The sequence below is a fragment of the Pipra filicauda genome, unplaced genomic scaffold (genome assembly GCF_003945595.2).
Source record: "Pipra filicauda isolate LSUMZ 115617 unplaced genomic scaffold, ASM394559v2 scaffold512_size417520_pilon, whole genome shotgun sequence".
Classification (NCBI taxonomy): Eukaryota; Metazoa; Chordata; class Aves; order Passeriformes; family Pipridae; genus Pipra; species Pipra filicauda.
Genome location: NW_024104657.1, coordinates 227,541 through 247,384, shown reverse-complemented (window position 1 = coordinate 247,384; position 19,844 = coordinate 227,541). Strand labels below are relative to the sequence as shown.

At 55.8% G+C, this 19,844-nt stretch overlaps 3 protein-coding genes across 3 annotated transcripts; all 3 read right to left on the bottom strand.

Moving 5' to 3' along the window:
- Positions 1-7,113: 7,113 nt before the first annotated feature.
- On the bottom strand, positions 7,114-8,234 carry LOC113991155 (loricrin-like). Its single transcript, XM_039386913.1, has 2 exons — positions 8,229-8,234; positions 7,114-7,788 (listed from the first exon to the last, which is right to left on the bottom strand). The coding sequence occupies exons 1-2, from the start codon at positions 8,232-8,234 to the stop codon at positions 7,114-7,116; spliced, it is 681 nt and encodes a 226-aa protein (XP_039242847.1).
- Positions 8,235-10,712: 2,478 nt separating this feature from the next.
- Positions 10,713-11,939, bottom strand: LOC113991183 (loricrin-like). Its single transcript, XM_027727280.2, has one exon. It carries the CDS (start codon positions 11,937-11,939, stop codon positions 10,713-10,715), a length of 1,227 nt encoding a protein of 408 aa, XP_027583081.1.
- A 3,602-nt stretch (positions 11,940-15,541) lies between these two features.
- Positions 15,542-16,771, bottom strand: LOC120324389 (loricrin-like). Its single transcript, XM_039386877.1, has one exon. It carries the CDS (start codon positions 16,769-16,771, stop codon positions 15,542-15,544), a length of 1,230 nt encoding a protein of 409 aa, XP_039242811.1.
- Between the last annotated feature and the right edge of the window lie 3,073 nt (positions 16,772-19,844).

Genomic DNA, 19,844 nt, shown 5'->3' with positions numbered 1-19,844 from the left:
GGTGTGGGTGAAAACCTGGACTGCTGAGAGAGGCTCGAGGTTGGAGATTTTATCTCCCCTTCCCTCAAACGCTTTCAGTCAGACTCCAACCCAGCCTGGAGCCTCTGGTCTGGCTTGGGTTCAACCTCCAGTGTGGCACAGGCTGGATTTGGCACAGGCTGGGTTTGGCACTGCCCAGGGGGTGCCCGGTGTGGGGGGCACAGGGACCATCCCTGGCACCACAAACCACCCTCGTGCCCGGTCAGAGCCGCACGTTTCTGACCCCGATGTCCCTCCCCTGCTCCTGCAGTCACGGGCCCGGCACACGGGGATGAGGCTCCTCGTTATTTTAATTAAGAGTAATAATAAAACAAGTGCTAATAACAAGTTTCTCACTCCTTTCAAAGGATCAGTGTAAATCCTTTGCTAATTAAATATCTGGTGCATTACACACAATGCTGCTCTCGTCCCACAGAGCCAGGAATTCCTGCAGGGATGTGCCTGGGGGATTCTGGGAGAGACCCTGGGGCTGGAACAAATGTGATGGGAAAGAAAACATGATTTTTGTGGCCATCTCTCCATCTGATATCCCTTTCCTTTTCCTACATCTGCAAGGGGAGTTCAGAAATTTTATGGTTTCTGCTCAGAAAAGTCAGCTTAAAACTTGGTAAGGACTGGAAATATTTTTTCTTATTTCAAGAAATACATTGGGGGAATGGAGCTGGGAAAGGGGCTGGAGCAGCAGGAGAAGGGTCTGGAGAACTCCTGAGGGAGCTGGGGGGGCTCAGCCTGGAGAAAAGGAGGCTCAGGGGGGACCTTCTGGCTCTGGAATTCCCTGACAGGAGGGGAGAGCTGGGGGGAGGGGGTCGGGCTCTGCTCCCAGGGAACAAGGGACAGGAGGAGGGGAAATGGCCTCAAACTGTGCCAGGGGAGGGTCAGGTTGGCCATCAGGAGGAATTTCCCCCTGGAAAGGGTGTTCAGGCCTTGGCAGGGGCTGCCCAGGGAGGTGGGGGAGTGCCCAGCCCTGGAGGTGCCCAGGGAAGGACTGGCTGTGGCACTGAGTGCTCTGGGCTGGGGCCAAGGTGGGGATGGGGCACAGGGGGGACTCCATGATCCTGGAGGTCTTTTCCAACCTCAGGGATTCTGGGATTCTGGGATCCCATTTAGGCAATGTGGACTCTCGATGGGATTTTCAAAGGAGGGAGAGTCACCTCACACAGAAGATCTGTCCAACCCCACATTCCCCATTTAGAAAGGCCAGAAGGAATATTAAGTATGACACGGTCCTTCCTCTGCTTATATCCTCTGGTTTATGGTGACGAGGGATTCCAGACTTCCTCGATGGAGTTTGCTTTGGACAAAGCTGCCAAAGGTGCCTGGGGGGGTCTGAGGCTCAGAGCCAAGGGCTGTGATTAATGGGAGATGCTGATCTCCACCTTCAGTCCCAGACAGCTTTGGAAATCCGGCACCTGGATTTTTCTGGCTGATGCCCAAGGTGTGGGGACCTGGGAGCTGAGCCACCGTGGCCACTGCAGAGCAAGAGGAGGGGCAGGAAAATGTGAAAAGCAGCTCCTGTTAATCAGTTTGTTCTGAGTTGGAAGGGACCTACAAGGATCATCGAGTCCAACTCTTAAATGAGGGGACAATCAAAGTGGGCCTGGGCATGATGCCAAAGATAAGGAAAACCAGCGGAAGAACACCAGGACGCCAGCACATTTTCTGAGCTTTAGGTTTTAATATCACACCGTTGCTACCGGAGACAGAAGCGGGAAACCGGGAGGTTTGCGAGGAGGCAAATCACGTTTCTGCCACTCTAATGCCACTCTGGGTTCTCGGGAGAGCAGGAGGGAAGGGGCAGGGGCTGCACCTCGCGGGGCGGAGGGGAGCGGTGCAGCCCCGGTGTGCGCGGAGCGTCCTCTCCTCGTCCTCTCTCACTTCTGCTGCTGCTGCGGCCACTGCGGCGGCTGCTTGATCTGCTGCTGCTGCTGGCAGGGCACGGGGGCCACGGGCAGCGGCACGGGGGCCACGGGCACCTGCCCGGCCCCGGGGGCCACGGGGCACTGCGGGGCGAGCACCACCACGGGCGCGGGGTCCTGCACGGCGCTCACCTCGTGGCACACGAGCCCCTCGGAGCCGTGGCAGGACCGCTCGCGGTCGTGGCAGGAGGAGCCCCCGCCGTGGCAGGAGCTCTCCGAGCTGTGGCAGCCTCTGTTCTCGCGGGAGCACATTTTTGGGGGTTGGCGGGGCAAACCTGGGGAAGGAGAGAGGTTTGTCGTTAGAGGCAGGAAGTGCTTTCCCCGCTCCCATCTGGGGTCAGGTTTCCTCGCTGTGTCATGAGCCTGTCGGGGCTCAGCAGGATTTGCCTTTCTGCCCGTCCCGTTTCCCCAAGCTGGGGCTTCATTCCAGTGCTGGATCAACCAGGACCATCTGAACACTCTCATGAGCCCCCACAGCAGCCCTGAACCCCATTGCTGCTGGGCTCCATGAGCTCATTCCCTGCTCTCCCTCGAGCTCATTCCCTGCTCTCCCTCGAGCTCATTCCCTGCTCTCCCTCGCTGCACCCTGGGATGGTCTCAGGGCTGTGTAACGGAGGAGCAGAAGCTCTGTGGGATTCCAGGGTATCCTGAACCAGCAAGAGGCATCTTGGCGAAGATCCCAAGAATTTGTAGCCTGGAGGAGCCCTGGCACAGCTGGGAATTTACAGCCAGGACTGGCAGAGGAGCATCAGCAAAATGCCCTTCCAAAGCCAGGGGCCCAAAATGAAGACCCTCCTGTGCCTTCCTCCCTCCCTGTGCCCTCTGCTCCCTCTGTCCCCTGGGGATCCGGGGCCAATTTCCTGAGGAGAACCCCCTGTGCACATCTCAACCCCTTCCTCAGGATTTCTGGGATTTCAAGGAGGCAAAAGGCATCCAGGATGTGGCTGAGCTGAAAGCTGCTCATGCTGCTCCTTCCTCTCCCAGTTTAAATCCACTTTTTCTGTTCTTCCTAAATTTCTTCAAGGACAGCTTAATACGTTCAGCTTAAGGAGCTTAGTAAAGGAGTCAGGTTTATAAATGCAATTAAAATTCCCAGCCTAAGCCCAAGGTCTTATGAAAGACCTGTTTCCCATTCATTCCCAAATCCCATTATTTATTTTTCTTAATTTCCAGTTTGTCCTTTGGAAACTAGAAAGTGCTGGAATAATCCTAATATATTTACAGGTGATAAGAACAATAAATTTGGCTTCTCAGCATAGGAAGTCCTGATTTTTGAGAGCACAAAACGGCCCCAGCCACAGAGCCAAGATTTGGCTCTCAATACCCCCAGATGCATCTCCCTAAGAGCAAAGCCCAGCTCAGTGCAGCCAATTTTAATCAGAATTAAAAGTTAGTGGTTGAGCAGCAACTTACCTCAGCTGTGAAGGCTCTAGAGAGGGAGTGGAGCTGAGTGAATGAGCTGCTCTCCCATCCAAGGACTTTTATACAGTTCCCAAATCTCTTCCTGAAAATGCAATCACCCCCTGGGGAAAGATGACCGAGGTATTTACAAAACAGCCACACCTCTAATTACCCACCACCTTCAAAAGCTTATTCAACCCGATTTCGGTGATTGACTTGTCAGCCCGTGGATTGTCTTCCTCCTTACACACCTTTAATTGCCACCCTGGCCCCTGCAGGTCGTAATGCCCAGCAGTGAAAACCCTGTGGGTGGGTCGACTGTCTCACTGTCAGGACAGGATGAGTTTTCTGTTGCAAAACGGATGGCAAAGGTGGTGCAGTTCTGGGTTCCATCTCCTCCCGAAACCTCTCACCTGCAGTCTGGCAGGAAGGAGAGGCCACGGGGCCCAGTCCTCTCTGACTGGTTTGGTGGGACTGGGCTCTCGGGCAGTGGAGGAGAAGGACACCACTTTTGTGTCCTCACCATAAAAAATGGCCAGTTCTTAGAAAGCCCTCGTTGCACCTTCCCCAAAAACATCTTTAAGGTTGTCTTCACCCCGCAAGACACCTGCAGGCACCAGAAACTCATCAGCTGAGGGCCCCTCTCCATCTCCTTTCTCCGACAGGGTCATTTCCCAGGGCAATAAAAGCAGGATAAGGAGCCTGTGGTTCTGAGAGCTGTGACAGGGCAGCGACCTGGCAAGGCCAGGCAGCTCAGGCCACTTTAGGAAGTCTTGGCTTAGACCTGGGAGCACCCCAAAAACGTAACGTGGCTTCCTCAGCACGAGGGGGGAAACTCAAAATGAGAAAGAACAGGAGAAGAATTTCACATGAGGTTGAAGTTCTTTCCATGGAGCCCTGGACCAGCTGCCCAGGGAAGGTGTGGATTCTCCCTCTCTGGAGACATTCCAAACCCACCTGGACGTGTCCCTGTGTCACCTGCTCTGGGTGATCCTGCCTTGGCAGGGGGGTTGGACTGGGTGGTCTCCAGAGGTCCCTTCCATCCCCAAAATCCCACGATTCTGTGATTCTCTCCCTGTGTTCATCTACTTCACACCTAATTTGTGGCCATTTCCCTCTTGCTGGCACAGTCACCATGTCAGCTTCCATCACTGGCATTTTTCCTGGCCAGCCCCAAGAAGCCCCAAAGTGGAATTTCTCTCTGCAAATCTCTGTTTCTGTCCCATTTTAATCTTTTCATGTAGCTGTGATGGGAAAGAGGTGCCCACAGCAGCCTCTTGTGCAAACCTTGCACCCGTGAGCAAGCTGTGAGTAGAACGCCGGCTCAGAGCCCACGTAGCTCCCCACACGTCCCCAGCTCACCCGGCTCTGCCCTGGGGCAGGAAGGGGGCAGCTGGGGGCAGAGCAGCTCCTGCAACCCCGGGGCACCGGCCCTGGCACTGGTGAAATCCTCTGTGCAACCAGGGCTTGGCAACGGCGCCGGTTCCTCCTCTGCCCTCCCGTCACCACCGTGACCGTGGAATTTGGGCAGGGATCACGTGTTCTCACCCCCTTTGCACCAGAGCTCCCTCCTGGGAACCACGGGGCTTTGTTGGGCAGAGGTGGCTGAAGCCCAGGGGCGGCTCCCACTCAAACAATCCCCGGAGTTTCTGTCCAGAGGCGCCAGTTGGAGACTTTCATGCCGTGTTTACCCCTCAGCTCCACGAGAGGGGCCACGGCTCCGGCGAGCACGGACACGCTCGGGGATGAGAGTCCCTCGTTATCAGGGCTCGTCGGGACAGGGAGGACTCGTTCCTGCCCTGTTGCACAACCAGTGGGGAGGGAACCTGGCTGTGCCAACACATCAAACCCACCCTGTGCCTCCTCCCAGCCCCACGTCGGAGGGGAGCTCTGGAAAAGGCTGGTGGGATGCAGCTCCAGCTCCTCCTGCTCAAACCCTGGGTGTAAGACCATCTGGGTCTATTAAACTATTATATCACCTAAACTTGTGGAGTGCTCTTGGCAGAAGCCTCCAAAAACCGGCCAGGAGGGACAAGGAATAAGAAATGGACTTTTAAAGTGTTTTCTATTTCCTTTGGTTTTGGAGGGATTGAAATTTTGGGTGGTTTTTGGTCAGTCAGTTGAATAGACACAAAGATTTGAACCCCCCAGACTTGGTTTTCTGGAAGTCTCCTGGATTTTTTTTGAGCTTTCAGAGTTCTTTTACTACTTTTGATGCTCTCAGGTGAATTAGGGAAAATCACAGAAGTCAGTAACGAAGTGGTAGATTTTAGAAATTTAAGTAGACTCAAATAAATTATAAAGCTGCCTAATTTTAGAATGGAATTTAATGTGGCTGGTGTGAAAATCTTGTGTAATGTTCCCTGCACAATGGTCTTAGAGCATTTTACAGTGTGAAGGATCCCCGTTGTGGTACCAAACATGGGTTTAGAGCTGAGAGGATTTGGGCCTTTGGTGTTTTCCAAACATCAGGGCAAAGTTTTCTGGACTTCTACTGAGCTGAAAGGGCCAAAATCCCCACAGGTGGGTGAAAGCAGAACGGTAAAAAATAACCAGTGTGATTTCACGTCTCACTTTTAAATGGGCACAGAACTGTGGGTGTTTTTTTTCCTCTGTAACAACTATTTGGGTGAGTCAAACAACCGCAGTCCTGGCAGATGAAACGTTTGGCAAAGGCTGGATGTTCAACCTCCCCCGCGCTGCCCCGGCACGGAGGAACCATCTCTTCCTAACCTGTGCCTAATTTAGGGCCTGATCCCATCCAGAGATGTCGTGAGGGAGGTTGTGGAGCAGAAGCCAACGAGCTTGTTTGAGTTGCCTCACACGAGGGTTGACGTGCTCGGGTTGCACCATCCCTGCAACTCCCTGGGACAGGAGCCCGGCGTGGAATTGTTCCCAGGTAAACAACCTTTCACTCCCCAGGTCACGCTGTAAATAATAATCAGGTGGAAAACCCCCGGGAGTTTTGCATATCTCCTTCATTTAGCTCGTGGGGTGTCCCTGGGGGGGGTCTGGGCAGGGAACAGCTTTTCCATGGGGAGGGAACAGCTCTGACTTCGGCAAGAGGCAAATTAAGAACAGAATCCCAGAATCCCACAATAGTTGGGGCTGGAAGGGGCCTGTGGAGATCACCCAGCCCAAGGCAGGGTCACCCAGAGCAGGTGACACAGGGGCACGTCCAGGGGGGTCTGGGATGTCTCCAGAGGGGGAGATTCCAAGCCTTTCCTGGGCACCTGTCCCACCCTCCATGGAAAGAAGCTCTTCCCCATGCTGAGGTGGAACTTCCTGAGGTTTAGTTTATGGATATCACTCCTTGTCCTGTCTCTGGCACCACTGAAAAGTCTGGCACTGTCCTCTTGCCATCTGAACCTTCTCTTGCTGTTGAAAACACTGTATTTTAATTCTATTAAAACCGATGTTACATTTCAGTGTGGCTCTAAAATATACACAAAAAATGTTGGCAGAAACACTTTGTCCTGTGGAGATTCCTCGAGGATCCGTTTGTGTTTTGGGTGAAGGAGCCAGAAATGAAAGAAATCATTCAAATATTAAAACTACGCCCAGGCTACGGAGTTTTATTTTCCAGCCCGTGATCCAAAGGGACACGGAGAGAGGAATCTTTTCCTGTCACCAGTCACAAACCACTTCTCCCAGCAGTGCCATCACCGGCTCAGCCCCGTGTGAGGGACACGAGGAACACGTGTCATCATGGAAAAGCCACCCTGTGGCCCACCCAGGGGCACTTCTGGCGGGTCAGTCACTTCTTCTGCCTGGGGGGCCAGTGGCTTTTCTGTTTGCACTGCTGGCTCTTGGTGCTGGGAACGACCACGGGGCACTTCTGCTGCAGCACCTGGGAGCACCCACCCCCCCCCGGGCTGAGCTCTGGGCCTGAGACCCCCCCGGGGGCGTAGCCAGACCCTCCACTGTAGTACCCCGGTCCCCCAGTGACCCCCCCTGCCAAGGCATCGCTGGGGGGTGCAGGGAATCCGTATCCGGACCCTCCTCCCAAATCCCCAGGGTGGAGGGTGGACCCCCCCTCGCCCCCCAGGCTGTGTCCCCAGTCCCCTCCTCCCCCCCTGGGGGCATAAACGGGGACTGTCCCCCCCGTGCCACCCCAGCCGGACGTGCCCCCGCAGCCCCCGCCGGTGATCACCACAGAGCCCTCCCCGCCACACGTGTAGCCCCCCGAAACGCTGTAGGGGGGGGACGCTGGCACGGGGGGGCAGTAGGAGGGTCGTGGGCTGTAGGAGGGCCGTGGGCAGTAGGAAGGTCTCCGGGTGTAGGTGACTGAGCCTTCCCTACCACAGGAGAAGGAGGCGCGTCCGAGGGGGTCGGAGAAGCTCCCGGAGCAGAACCCTCCGTGGTGCAGGGAGATCTCCCTGGAGTAGCCCCGGTGCCTGTGGGCACATTTGGCTCGGAGGCACCGGTAAAGCTGCGAGAGGAAAGAAAAAAAAAACCACCCAAATTTGCCCAGTTTCGCTTCATTTCGCACCTTGGCAGGTGGGGGGGGTTCAGGGGGTGGGGAGGGTTCAGGGGGTGGGGAGGGTTCAGGTGGTGGGGCAAGAAAAGCTTTGTCAGGGCCTGGGGCAACTCCAGCCTTCAAAGCAGGGCACTGCCGAGCTCTTGGAGAGCATGGAATGGTTTGGGTTGGAAGGGACCTTAAAGATCATCCCCTTCCAACCCCCTGCCATGGGCAGGGACACCTTCCCTAGACCAGGTTGCTCCAAGCCCCTGTTTTTCAAATCCAAGGGTATCTGGACTATTCCTGGGATAGTTTTCCTCCTTTTTATCTCCAGGGTGTATTTCCAGAGAACCAAAACCTGAGGGACATTCTTTTACCATCTAAGAACTGCCCTGGCTTTCCCCACTCACCTTCATGTCTGCAGCTGCAGAGCTGCAAAACCAGCCAGGATTATCCTTGTTTCTGTTTTCAGCCTGCTGCAAGAGCAGTGGATCAAAGTTTCCACTCCCCAGGACATTTCTGGCTCTGTTATTGCACCCCCAAAGGTCTTTTATGGAAGGTAATTGGCCCAGACATAGAGGTTTGTGGCCATTCTGAAGCAGAGCTTGTTATTAAATAACATCAAAAATGGGTCCCAGGCTTTGGAAGCACTTTCAGACCCACAGAGGTTGTGCAGTCACCACGTGCTGGTCCCACCACAGACTAATCTGGGTTTTGCCCTCTGGCTCCCAGTCTGGTGACTGGATTTCACCTTTCTCCCTAAGGATTTGATCCATCCAGAAGAAACTGTCCAGATCCCAAGGACTTTGCTCAGGCAAGCACAGGTCAAGGTCCCAAAGGAAGGTACCTCTCATGAATATGAATTAATAAAGTCTCAGAAAAAAATCAGACTTACCTTCTTGAGCCATAGGAAACACATTTAGAAGGTAAAAGTCGACTGAATGAGGAGCTTTAACAGCCTCAGGAACATTTATATGGTGTTTAACATATATGGGAAGTGAGACACCCTCGGGAATGATAAGGATTATTTACCTATCAAACTGGGATTTCAGTGTTTGACTCATGGCGACGATCCATATCTCCCTTCACCCAGTAATTGTTACTCCTGCCTAATGAGCCCGTTCCTGAGCTCCTGCCCTGGGCTGTGGAGGAACATTCCGGCCCCCAGAGAGGTGGGGGAGACCCGGGGGAGGTGGGTGGGAACGTGGGTGTAGGGGAATGCAGAGGATTAGGGAGCGTGGGGCAGAGGAGCAGCTGGTGGCACTTTGATCCCTCCAGCAGCTCCCTGGGGGCTCCAGGGGGAGATTTTCTGAAGGAAAAACATTTGCATCCAAACCAGAAGGTCACCAAAAGGGACTGATTCCCCAGTTGGGAATTTTGCAAGGGTGCCAGAGATGCTCTGGGAGGTTCATGAGAGAACTGTGGAGGTGAGAGTGTCCTAATGCTTAAACCCAGCATGGATGGTGTTTTAAGGCAGGATCATGCCTCCAAAATGCCTGCCTTCCTCCTTTCTCATATCCTCCTTCTGGCTTGGAAAGGGGGCTCGGGGTGGTCTGGAGGGTTGCAGATCTGAGCTGCATCCCCGCCCTGCTCCAGCCTGGCTCTGCAGAGCAGCTCGTGCACTTTGGGCCAGGCCTGCTCGGCTCCAAGGAATTTTGCTGTGATGACAACAAGTCCCAGCTTTGGCCAAAGGCCAAGTCTGTGGGGCAGAAAGCCTTGCCCAGGGTGCTGGTGCTGCCACAGCAGGTTGTAAAAGCCTGGGCAGGGAGGGATTTGAGGCCTGGAGGCATCTTTTGGAGTGTGTGGAGCTGCCTGAGGGACTTGCTGCTGGTTTTATTTCCTTTACACCCCAGGGCTGATTTGGCTCCCTCAGTGTGTGGGGCTTCCCTCTGGGAACAGATCATGGAATCTCAGAATCCCTGAGGTTGGAAAAGCCCTCCAGGATCATCGAGTCCCCCCCGTGCCCCATCCCCACCTCGTCCCCCAGCCCAGAGCACTCAGTACCACAGCCAGTCCTGCCCTGGGCACCTCCAGGGCTGGGCACTCCCCCACCTCCCTGGGCAGCGCCTTCCAAAGCCTCACCACCCTTTCCAGGAGGAAATTCCTCCTGATGTCCAACCTGACCCTCCCCTGGCACAGCTTGAGGCTGTGTCCTCAGCTGCCCTGAGGTTTGCAAAGCTGAAGGAAGGGGAAGGTGGCAGGGACGTGATGTTGTTGTTCACTTTGGGCATCCACAGCTGCTCTTGGGCCATCCCCAGTTCCAGCTCCTCTGAACTGAGCCTGGTGGGCCTGGTCAGGTCTCCCATCAGCTCCACAGATGTGGCCATTGGGTGCTGGTGCCTCAGAGGACGTGGGACCAGGAGCTGGGGTGGCTGCACCATGACCAGGCACCAAAGGGGAGTTGGGTGCTGTGGTTATTTGGCATTTTGGGCTCTGCTGTTCCTCTACCAGGTAGAAAACGAAGGTCCAAACACTCTGGGGCAATAAACTGGGTGACTTTAGAGCTTCACCTCCAGCAAAGCACCACTGATCCCATCATCTCCTTTACAAGGAGGAGTGAAGCACCTCATCAGATGGATTTCCACCTTCCAAGACCAGGAGATGCTGGTTGGTAACATGAGAAATAAACAAACTTCCCAAAAAAGGCAGTTTTGAGCTATTATAATATTTATTAGATATAAAAAGGGCCTTTGGAAAAGCAGCACAACATTATCAAAGGCCTCCCAACACCAGCAGCAGGGCACGGGGTAAGTCCTGGCGTTCTCAGCACAGGGATGCAGCATCCAGGGAAGAGGAGAGGACACAAGGGAAGGATCAGGCAATCAGAGCCAGGTCTGGAGGTGCCCCAGCAGAGGCTCAGCTGGTCCTGCTGGACCTGGAGCTGCCCCAGGCTGTCACTTCTGGCCGGAGGGGAAGCAGCAGCTCTGCTTGGACTGGTGGGATATGCTGGGGATGGCGATGGGGCACTTCTGCTGGGAGGACTGGGAGGACCCTCCAGAGCTGATGATGATGGTCTGGCCCGAGGAGCCACCCCCAGATCCTCCCCCGCAGCATCCAGAGGATCCTCCACCTCCCACGATGATCTTCCCTCCTGAAGAACCCCCACCACATCCTCCTCCTATGCCATAGCTGGATCCTCCACCACAGTATCCAGAGGAACCTCCACTGCCTCCTCCCACAATGATGGTCTTTGATCCTGAAGATCCACCACCGTACCCTCCTCCCACTCCATAGCTGGACCCTCCACCACAGTATCCAGAGGAACCTCCACCACCTCCACCTACAATGATGCTCTTTGATCCTGAAGATCCACCACCATAACCACCACCATATCCTCCTCCTATCCCATATCCTGAGGAACCTCCACTGCAACATCCAGAGGAACCTCCACCACTGCTTCCCCCTCCAATTATGACCTTTGCTCCTGAGGAACCACCTCCGTATCCTCCTCCTATGCCATATCCTGAGGATCCCCCACTGCAGCATCCAGAGGAACCCCCACTGATTCCACCTCCAATGATGCTTTTTGATCCTGAATATCCACCACCGTACCCTCCTCCCACGCCATAGCCACCACTGCATCCTCCACTGCCTCCACCTACAGTGATGGTCTTTGACCCTGAAGAGCCATAACCACCATAACCACCACCGTAGCCTCCTCCCAGCCCATAGCTGGATCCTCCACTGCAGCATCCAGAGGATCCTCCACCACTACCTCCACCCACAATGATGCTCTTTGATCCTGAAGAGCCACCACCGTACCCTCCTCCTATCCCATAGCCTGAACATCCTCCACTGGAACCTCCACCTCCAATGATGACCTTGCCTCCTGAAGATCCACCACCATATCCTCCCCCTATCCCGCAGCCACCACTGGATCCTCCACTGCAGCATCCAGAGGATCCTCCACTGCTTCCTCCTGCAATGATGACCTTGCCTCCTGAGGACCCACCGCCGTACCCCCCTCCCAGGCCATAGCCAGAGGAGCTCCCGCAGCAGGAGGAGCCCTGGGACTGGTAGCTGGAGGAGCCGCCCCCGTGGCACGAGGAGCCCCCACTGTGGCACCCACTGGACTGGGAGGACATCCCGTGGCAGCCTCCGGAGCTTTGTCTGGAGCACATCTTGGAGCTGGGAACCTGCAAGGAACAGCACTGTCAGAAAGGAGAACCTTGGAGGGGCAGCTGAGCCTTCACAGCAGACAAAAAAATGGAAGAGGACCCAGGAAATGCCCCTTTTGCCCCATTCCTGGAGCTTTAACCTCCCTCACCCTTGTGAGCTCCCTGGGAGTGCCCTGCAGGGCACAGCAGTTACAGGAACACTCTGTGTGCAGGGAGACTGTGAGCACACATGTGCACACATGCTCTGACACGCTCCGAGCTGGCAGCCTGAAACATTTCATCCCTCTGGATGCCCCAAACTCCCAGCAGCTGAAAATTCAGCCCCCAGAGCATCGGCTGCAACTCCCCCCTCTAAGGAAGGCAGTTCTGTTGGCACATCAGGTGGGTTTCTGGAGCCACCACAGTTCCCTCGTTCAAAGAACCCTCAAAGACCGGCTGGTGGAGGGATCTCCCTGCACTGGGGTTCCAGAATTTTCCGTATCAACGGCCTTACCTTCGGTGGATCTGGGAACTGTGTGATGCTCGGCGGCGGGTGAGTGAGGAGCCCTGGGATGGGTGAGCTTTTATATCATGTACATCGCGCTCCCGAGGGAAGTGAGACACCCTAAGGAATGCTGAGAGGTTTATTGACAGAGAGCTTGGCTCTGGCTGCCTCCTTCTTTGACTCACTTGCAGCACAGGGGTGATGGGAAGGAGATGCATCAACCACTTTCTGCAGCACAGTTTATAATTCTATTTAATGATTCGCTTCCGGGAGCTTTGCCCTCAAACGCTGGGGGCAAACGGCTTCTTGGGGTCTGATCTGGGGGGGTCTGATCTGGGGGCTCCCTGATGTGTTTCTGATGAGCTGCAGCTTCTTGGGTGCTCAGCAGAGAGTGGAGATGCTGAGGGGTGGAGGCTGGAGTGAGTTTGGGCCAGAGAATGATGGAAGGACGAGGGTGAAGGATGTGCTGGAGCAGAGCTCCAGAGAATTTGGGAGAAGGGAGTTTCCTCAAGGACTGGCAAGAGGGGGAGCTGGATGGGGAGCAGGAGTATGTCCAGTATGTCCTTTCCTGCTGGGAAAGGCTCAACAGGCCAGAGGTACCTCCTCCGATGGAGAGCACTGCGTTGGAGCAGCCCAGACCCATTTCAGAGGACACTGAGGGTGACAGAGGCAGGGGGAACATTTCCCCTCATCCTTTCGGGAGCCTGAGGTGGAAGGGGCTGTTGGACTGAGCAGAGAGGTCTGTGCTCAGCTCCAGCTCCCAGGGGTCCCAACCTCCAAACTGGAGTGAGTGAAGTCTTGAAACCCTTCTGTTGGCAAAGATGCCTTTGAAGGCCATCAAGCCCCTTCCCTTGAGCTCAGGCAGGAAACATTTCCTCTGCCTCAGCAGGACCCATTTTCTGAGGGTCCTCACTGACCAACCCTCCCACACGTGAGCTGGGGAGTCACCTGGGTATTTTCCTTGCTGCAGAGGGACAGTTTGCCAGCACAGCTGTCCCAGCACTCATCCTGCCACTGCGTCACGCGTGCTTGGAGCCTGACAGCAGATCCACCCTCCTGGGACACTGAGCAGAGAGGGAGTAATCGGGGATTTTAGCTGTGAGGACTCCTGACAGCAGCAGGTCCCAGCCCCGTCACCATGAATGTGATCTTGGGAGTGCACACACACCCCTCTGGTATGGGGACAGGACCATCAGCACCAGGAACACTCGTGCAGGGGGGGTCCTTCCCTTTGCTTTGGACTCCTTCCAGTGCAAAGAGCCTTATCTGTGCTCTCATCAGCAGATCTGAGGTGTCACCGCAGTCCTGGCTCTCAGCTGAGCGTGGGTGTTGCACCGCTGAGGATCTCAACACCGTGATCCCTTCCGTGCACTGACGTGTAGGGACTTGCACAGAGGGACACCCAGGATTAGCAGCTCATCAGCACACAGGGACACCCAGGATTAGCAGCTCTTTGGTACCCAGGGAGTGAGGAAAGGCCGTGGAGGCTTTTGGAAGGGGTGGTGAGAGGGGCTCACAGTCCAACGATGGATTGTGGAGACCCCAAGGTTGGACCCTGCAGGGACTGGAAATGCTGAACCTGCAGCACATGGACTTGTTTGGTACCTGCCAGGTGTGGAGGAGAAGTGTGGCTGGATCCAGAGCTGCTGGAGGGGTCGGCACTGCCACAGCCTCTCCCAGCCTACAGAGCGACTCTGATCCCTGCGCTGGGTAAAGGGGAGGGGGGAGGCAAAAGGCTTCGTGGTGGGGGCTGCCCCAAATTAAGGCCAGGGCTCTGCCTGGGCCCTCCTCTGCCCTGCAGTGCCATCACCCCCAGGATGGGCTGGCAGGTCAGGTCACCTTTCAGCCTCACCACTGCAAACACCTCACCCTGGGGTGCGTTGCTGTGAGAGAGGAAAAACCCTTGGCCAGATCCCAGAGTCCCTTTTCCCAGAGCTTCCCTCATGCCCAGCAGCGCCAGTGTTGATAGTGTGGGACACGGTGAAGATACTGCTGGGGTAAGAAGAACTCCCCAGTTTTTGTCCAAGAGGCAGAAGCTGGTCAGTCAGGATCCCTCAGGAGTTTGAATGGCAAATGATTCCCTTTAGTCCTGATTCTGTTTCCTCCCCAACAATCGTGTTTGTGAGATGGACAAAACCCCTCTGGGCTTCAAGTTCACTGGACTCAGGACTAATCACACCTGTCCCAAAGGTGGCTTTGGGAGCCCTCTTTGAGAGGACTTTCCCACTTTGAGAGGAAAGCAGCCCTGTCCTGGGCTGCATCCAAAGGGGTGTGGGCAGCAGGTGAGGGAAGGGATTCTCCTCCTCTACTCTGCTCTGGTGAGATCCCACCTGGAACACTGAGTCCAGTTCTGGTGTCCCCAGTGTAAGAGGGACATGGAACTGTTGGAGCAAGTCCAGAGGGGGCCACAAAGTTGATAAAGGGACTGGAGCATCTCCCCTATGGAGAATTGTTCCCTGTGAGGGGGGGGAGGCCCTGGCACAGGTTGCCCAGAGCATCTGTGGCTGCCCCATCCCTGAGAGTGTCCAAGGCCAGGCTGGAGCAACCTGGGATAGTGGAAAGTGTCCCTGCCCATGGCAGGGGATGGAACTGGGTGAACTTCAAGGTCCTTTCCAACCCAAACCATTTCATAATTCCACGACTTTCTCCTGATTTCTGCACCCAGATCTTGGGATTTCTTTGGGAAGGGAAAACTGAGGTGGAGCAATTTCCCAGGTTAAAGTTGCAAACCTTGGGGGATGTTATTTGCCAGAGGGACAATGACCATCTGCTTCCACAGGGAGGTTTCTCTCAGGGAAGATCTGTCAACAATCCCCTGCTCCAGCACTGGAGGCCGGAGAACATTCCACAGCGGAATCTTTTTGATGCATTATTCATTTTTTTGGGAAGTAAAAACAGGGGCCTGACAAAGGCTAAAAGCAACCTCACACAACCAGTTCTGTCTGGACACCGAAATCTTTATTTCCTGTCACATTGATGGCACAGAGGAGCCACCTGGGAATTCACAGCTCTGGGATGTAGCACCAAGGGGACACGAGGGCAGAGGGTGTGCATGGAGGGAGCAGCAAACTGGGAAGGCAGAGCTGGGCTGGTCCTGCTGGACCTGGAGCTGCCCCAGCTGTCACTTCTGGCCGGAAGGGAAGCAGCAGCTCTGCTTGGACTGGTGGGATATGCTGGGGATGACGATGGGGCACTTCTGCTGGGAGGACTGGGAGGAGCCTCCGCCACCACCTCCAGAGCTGATGATGATGGTCTGGCCCGAGGAGCTCCCAGATCCTCCCCCGCAGCATCCAGAGGATCCTCCACCACCTCCGCCTCCAATGATGATCTTCCCTCCTGAGGATCCACCACTGGATCCCCCACCGCAGCATCCAGAGGAGCCTCCTCCTCCTCCTCCTCCTCCACCCCCAGAGCTGATAATGATCTTCTGGCCTGATCCCCCACTGCCCCCCCCGTATCCTCCTCCTATCCCGTAGCCACCACCAGATCCTCCCCCGCAGCATCCAGAGGATCCTCCACCACCTCCACCTCCAATGATGATCTTCCCTCCTGAGGATCCACCACCAGATCCTCCCCCGCAGCATCCAGAGGATCCTCCACCGCCTCCTCCTCCGATGATCTTCCCTCCTGAGGATCCACCACTGGATCCTCCCCCACAGCATCCAGAGGACCCTCCTCCACCTCCACCTCCAATGATCTTCCCTCCTGAGGATCCACCACTGGATCCTCCCCCGCAGCACCCAGAGGACCCTCCACCGCCTCCAATGATGATCTTCCCTCCTGAGGATCCACCACCTGATCCTCCCCCACAGCATCCAGAGGACCCTCCACCGCCTCCGCCTCCGATGATCTTCCCTCCTGAGGATCCACCACCGGATCCTCCCCCGCAGCATCCGGAGGATCCTCCTCCACCTCCACCTCCAATGATCTTCCCTCCTGAGGATCCACCACTGGATCCCCCACCGCAGCATCCGGAGGATCCTCCTCCACCTCCACCTCCAATGATCTTCCCTCCCGAGGATCCACCACTGGATCCCCCACCGCAGCATCCGGAGGATCCTCCTCCACCTCCACCTCCAATGATCTTCCCTCCCGAGGATCCCCCACTGGATCCCCCACCGCAGCATCCAGAGGAGCCTCCCCCTCCTCCTCCACCGCCAGAGCTAATGATGACCTTCTGGCTGCCACCGCCGGATCCTCCTCCGCAGCAGGATCCCCCTCCTCCCCCTCCTGAGCCCCCGCAGCAGGAGGAGCCCTGGGACTGGTAGCTGGAGGAGCTGCCCCCGTGGCAGCAGCAGCAGCAGCTGTGGCACCCGCCGGACATCCCATGGCAGCTTTGCCTGGAGCACATCTCAGCAGCCACCCTGCAAGGAACAGGTCTTTACTCAGGGCAGCCACCACCCTGCCGAGGATTTCCCGCAGCAGCCCAACAACACTGTCCAGAATCATCATTTAAAGCCTTTTATCCCAAAGCTGTTCCGTGTCCATCTCTACACTGGTGAAAGACTTTGAGGAGCACGGGATGATTCTGCTGCGTCCACAGGAGATCTAAATCCGTGTGCCCTCCCACCTCCACCCACCAGGCCAACTTCACCAAAGCATCTCTGTTTTGCAGGAAGGGAAGAGGAGAATCTCTCCGTGGGGCAGAACTGGACTTACCCTTCTGGGCTCTGACCACGTTCCCCACAGAGCAAAGCTGAGCGAATGAAGCCCCGGGAGATCCACCAACTTTTATATTGCTCTTCCCAGGTGGGAAGTGAGGCATCCAAAGGAATGGTGATGGGTTTATTTACTGAGCAGTGTCCTCCTTCAGCCCACTTGTCCTGACTCACGGGATCAGAGCGATGCCTCTCCAGTGCATCACTTCCTCGGCTGCGCCGCAGGTCCCGCACGTGAGCTCCGCTCCCGAGGTTGAATTCCCAGGTAGGATTCTGGAACTCGGGTCAGCACCCTCCACTCCAACCAGGAGACGCTGCTGGGGTGGGGACTGACAGCAGAAGGGGCTGTGGAGCCTCCTGTTCGTGGTGTGTTACAGGCTGGGGACACACGGGGGGGTTGTTGGGGTGTCCTGTGCCAGGAGTTGGACTTTGATGATCCCCATGGGTCCCCTCCAGCTCAGGACATTCTATGATTCCATGATTCTCTGCCCACGGAGATGCCCAGGGAAGTGGAGGGGTCTGCACTGGGTGGGAGTGGTGCTGTGGGGGCAGCAAAGGAATCTCCCATGGCTGGATTCCCCACTGCCCCAGCGGAGGGTGGACCATGACTTGGGTTTGACTCCACCACTGGGGACAGGGCAGAGGTCAGGCAGGTTTGATGCCCCCTCTGGGAGGAAGGGTGACACCTATTTTGGAGAGGAGTTAAGTGCTGCAGGTGGGAGGTACCTGGTCCAACATCCACCCTGTGCATCAGTATCTTGGTGGAGAGTGACCCAAAGCAGGAATTCCTCCCTGTTCCGGAGCAGCAACAGCATTTAGGAACATGCTGGGCTCCTGCTGTCAGGCTGAGAGCCTCTGAAACTTGGCTCCTGGTTTCCCTGGTCCTGGGCCATTTCTGGGTGCAGGGGTGTCTGACAGCAACGCTCCCACCCCTCTCAAGTGGGACCCCAAACCTTCCCTTAGCACTTTGTGGGTAACCTCAGTGTGCAGCTCTCAGTCACTGGTGTTTTAGCACCCTGGGACTTCCCATAATGAAATCCCAGGAAACTCAGCTATTCCTGTGGCAACTCCAGCTGGAGGAGCTCACTTGGACATGGTTTGAGACTGGTTGTACCCCTGAGGTCCCCATGGGGGAGAGGGTAGAGGGACATGTAAGATGTGGAGGAAGGTCACTCCTGCCTCTCCTGGGACACCTCCAGCTGTCCATCATCTGCCTCACACACAACAGTTCAGGCAGGGAAGGTTCATTTTCTTTCCCTGTTAATTGCCAGAATCAACCACATCAAAGCAATCCCTTCCCACAGGGAAACTCCCTCTGAAGACTCATCCCCGGAGCTGTGTTTTAGCCCTGTGGGAATGAGGAAACCCCTGGTTATTCCAGAATTAGAATCCCAAGCCCTTGGAAGGGGTTTACTGAAGTCCTGGCCCTGCCACTGGCTCCACTGGGGGTTCAGAACTGGAGAGAGGGTTGGAGAACCCCCTCATTTCTTTTCCACAGCTCCTTGGGGCAGCTCTGAGCACCACGTGTGGGGCCTCAGCTTCACTCACACCTGTAATAGCACCTTTGGAGCACTTTCTGCTACTCTTGGTAGCAGAGGTTTTGCATCTTCTCTCTCCTAAACCATTTAAAACTTCCTTGGGCATCACCAGACTTTTGGGTGAGGTAGAGGGGCTGCACTGATTAACTTTGTGGTACCTCCTCTGACGGGCAAAAGTCGGGATCATCGCTGGCAAGAGACAATAAAAGATGACCTAAGAATATTTAATGAACCCAAAGTTTTTTTTACAGGTGGGTTTCCACGTTCTGGAGCTTTATTGCAACAGCCTCAGCTCAGAGTGAAATCCTGGTGATGGAAATAAAGCGACCAGTGTCAGAAAATCCAACCACTCACACTCAGGAACTCTTGAGAACTGCAAGTTTTATTGTCTTGTGCAAGCACCAGAAAATCGAGGCAGGGAACAGGCCCCTGGCTGGAAGTCAGGGATACACAGCACCAGAGCTTCTGCTCAGCTGGAGAGCGGGATGGAAAACTCCCAAGGGAAAGGAACCAGCAATAACTTAAACTCTTAAATTGAACAGAGGAAGAAATGTGAGGCTCATTCATATCTTGGACTTCCTTGGTGTGAGAGTCCAGTGTGCAGCCACTACTTGCGTTTGATCTGGGGTGGAAAGGAGATGGGCTGGGTCTGCTGCTGGATGGACCCCCCCCCAGAGCTGGAGGAGCCCCCTCCACCACCTCCCCCGATGATGCAGATGGACCCCTGGCCTTGGTGGCCTGAACCACCTCCTCCTCCTCCACCTCCACCACCTCCTCCACTAATAATGATGGGTCCTTGTCCCTGGTGGCCTGAACCACCTCCACCACCTCCTCCTCCACTTCCACCCCCAATGCAGATGGGACCCTGGCCCTGGTGACCTCCACCACCACCTCCACCACCTCCACCACCACTAATAATGATGGGTCCTTGTCCCTGGTGGCCTGAGCCACCTCCTCCCCCTCCACTTCCACCCCCAATGCAGATGGGACCCTGGCCCTGGTGGCCTCCACCACCACCTCCACCACCTCCTCCTCCTCCACTAATAATGATGGGACCTTGGCCTTGGTGGCCTGAACCACCTCCACCACCTCCTCCACCACCCCCAATGCAGATGGGACCCTGGCCCTGGTGGCCTCCACCACCACCTCCACCACCTCCACCACCTCCTCCTCCACTAATAATGATGGGTCCTTGTCCCTTGTGGCCTCCACCACCACCTCCACCACC

Excerpts from the sequence above, each read along its gene's own strand:
- LOC113991183 (XM_027727280.2), bottom strand. The coding sequence starts at position 11,939 with ATGTGCTCCAGACAAAGCTCCGGAGGCTGCCACGGGATGTCCTCCCAG.
- LOC120324389 (XM_039386877.1), bottom strand. The coding sequence starts at position 16,771 with ATGTGCTCCAGGCAAAGCTGCCATGGGATGTCCGGCGGGTGCCACAGC.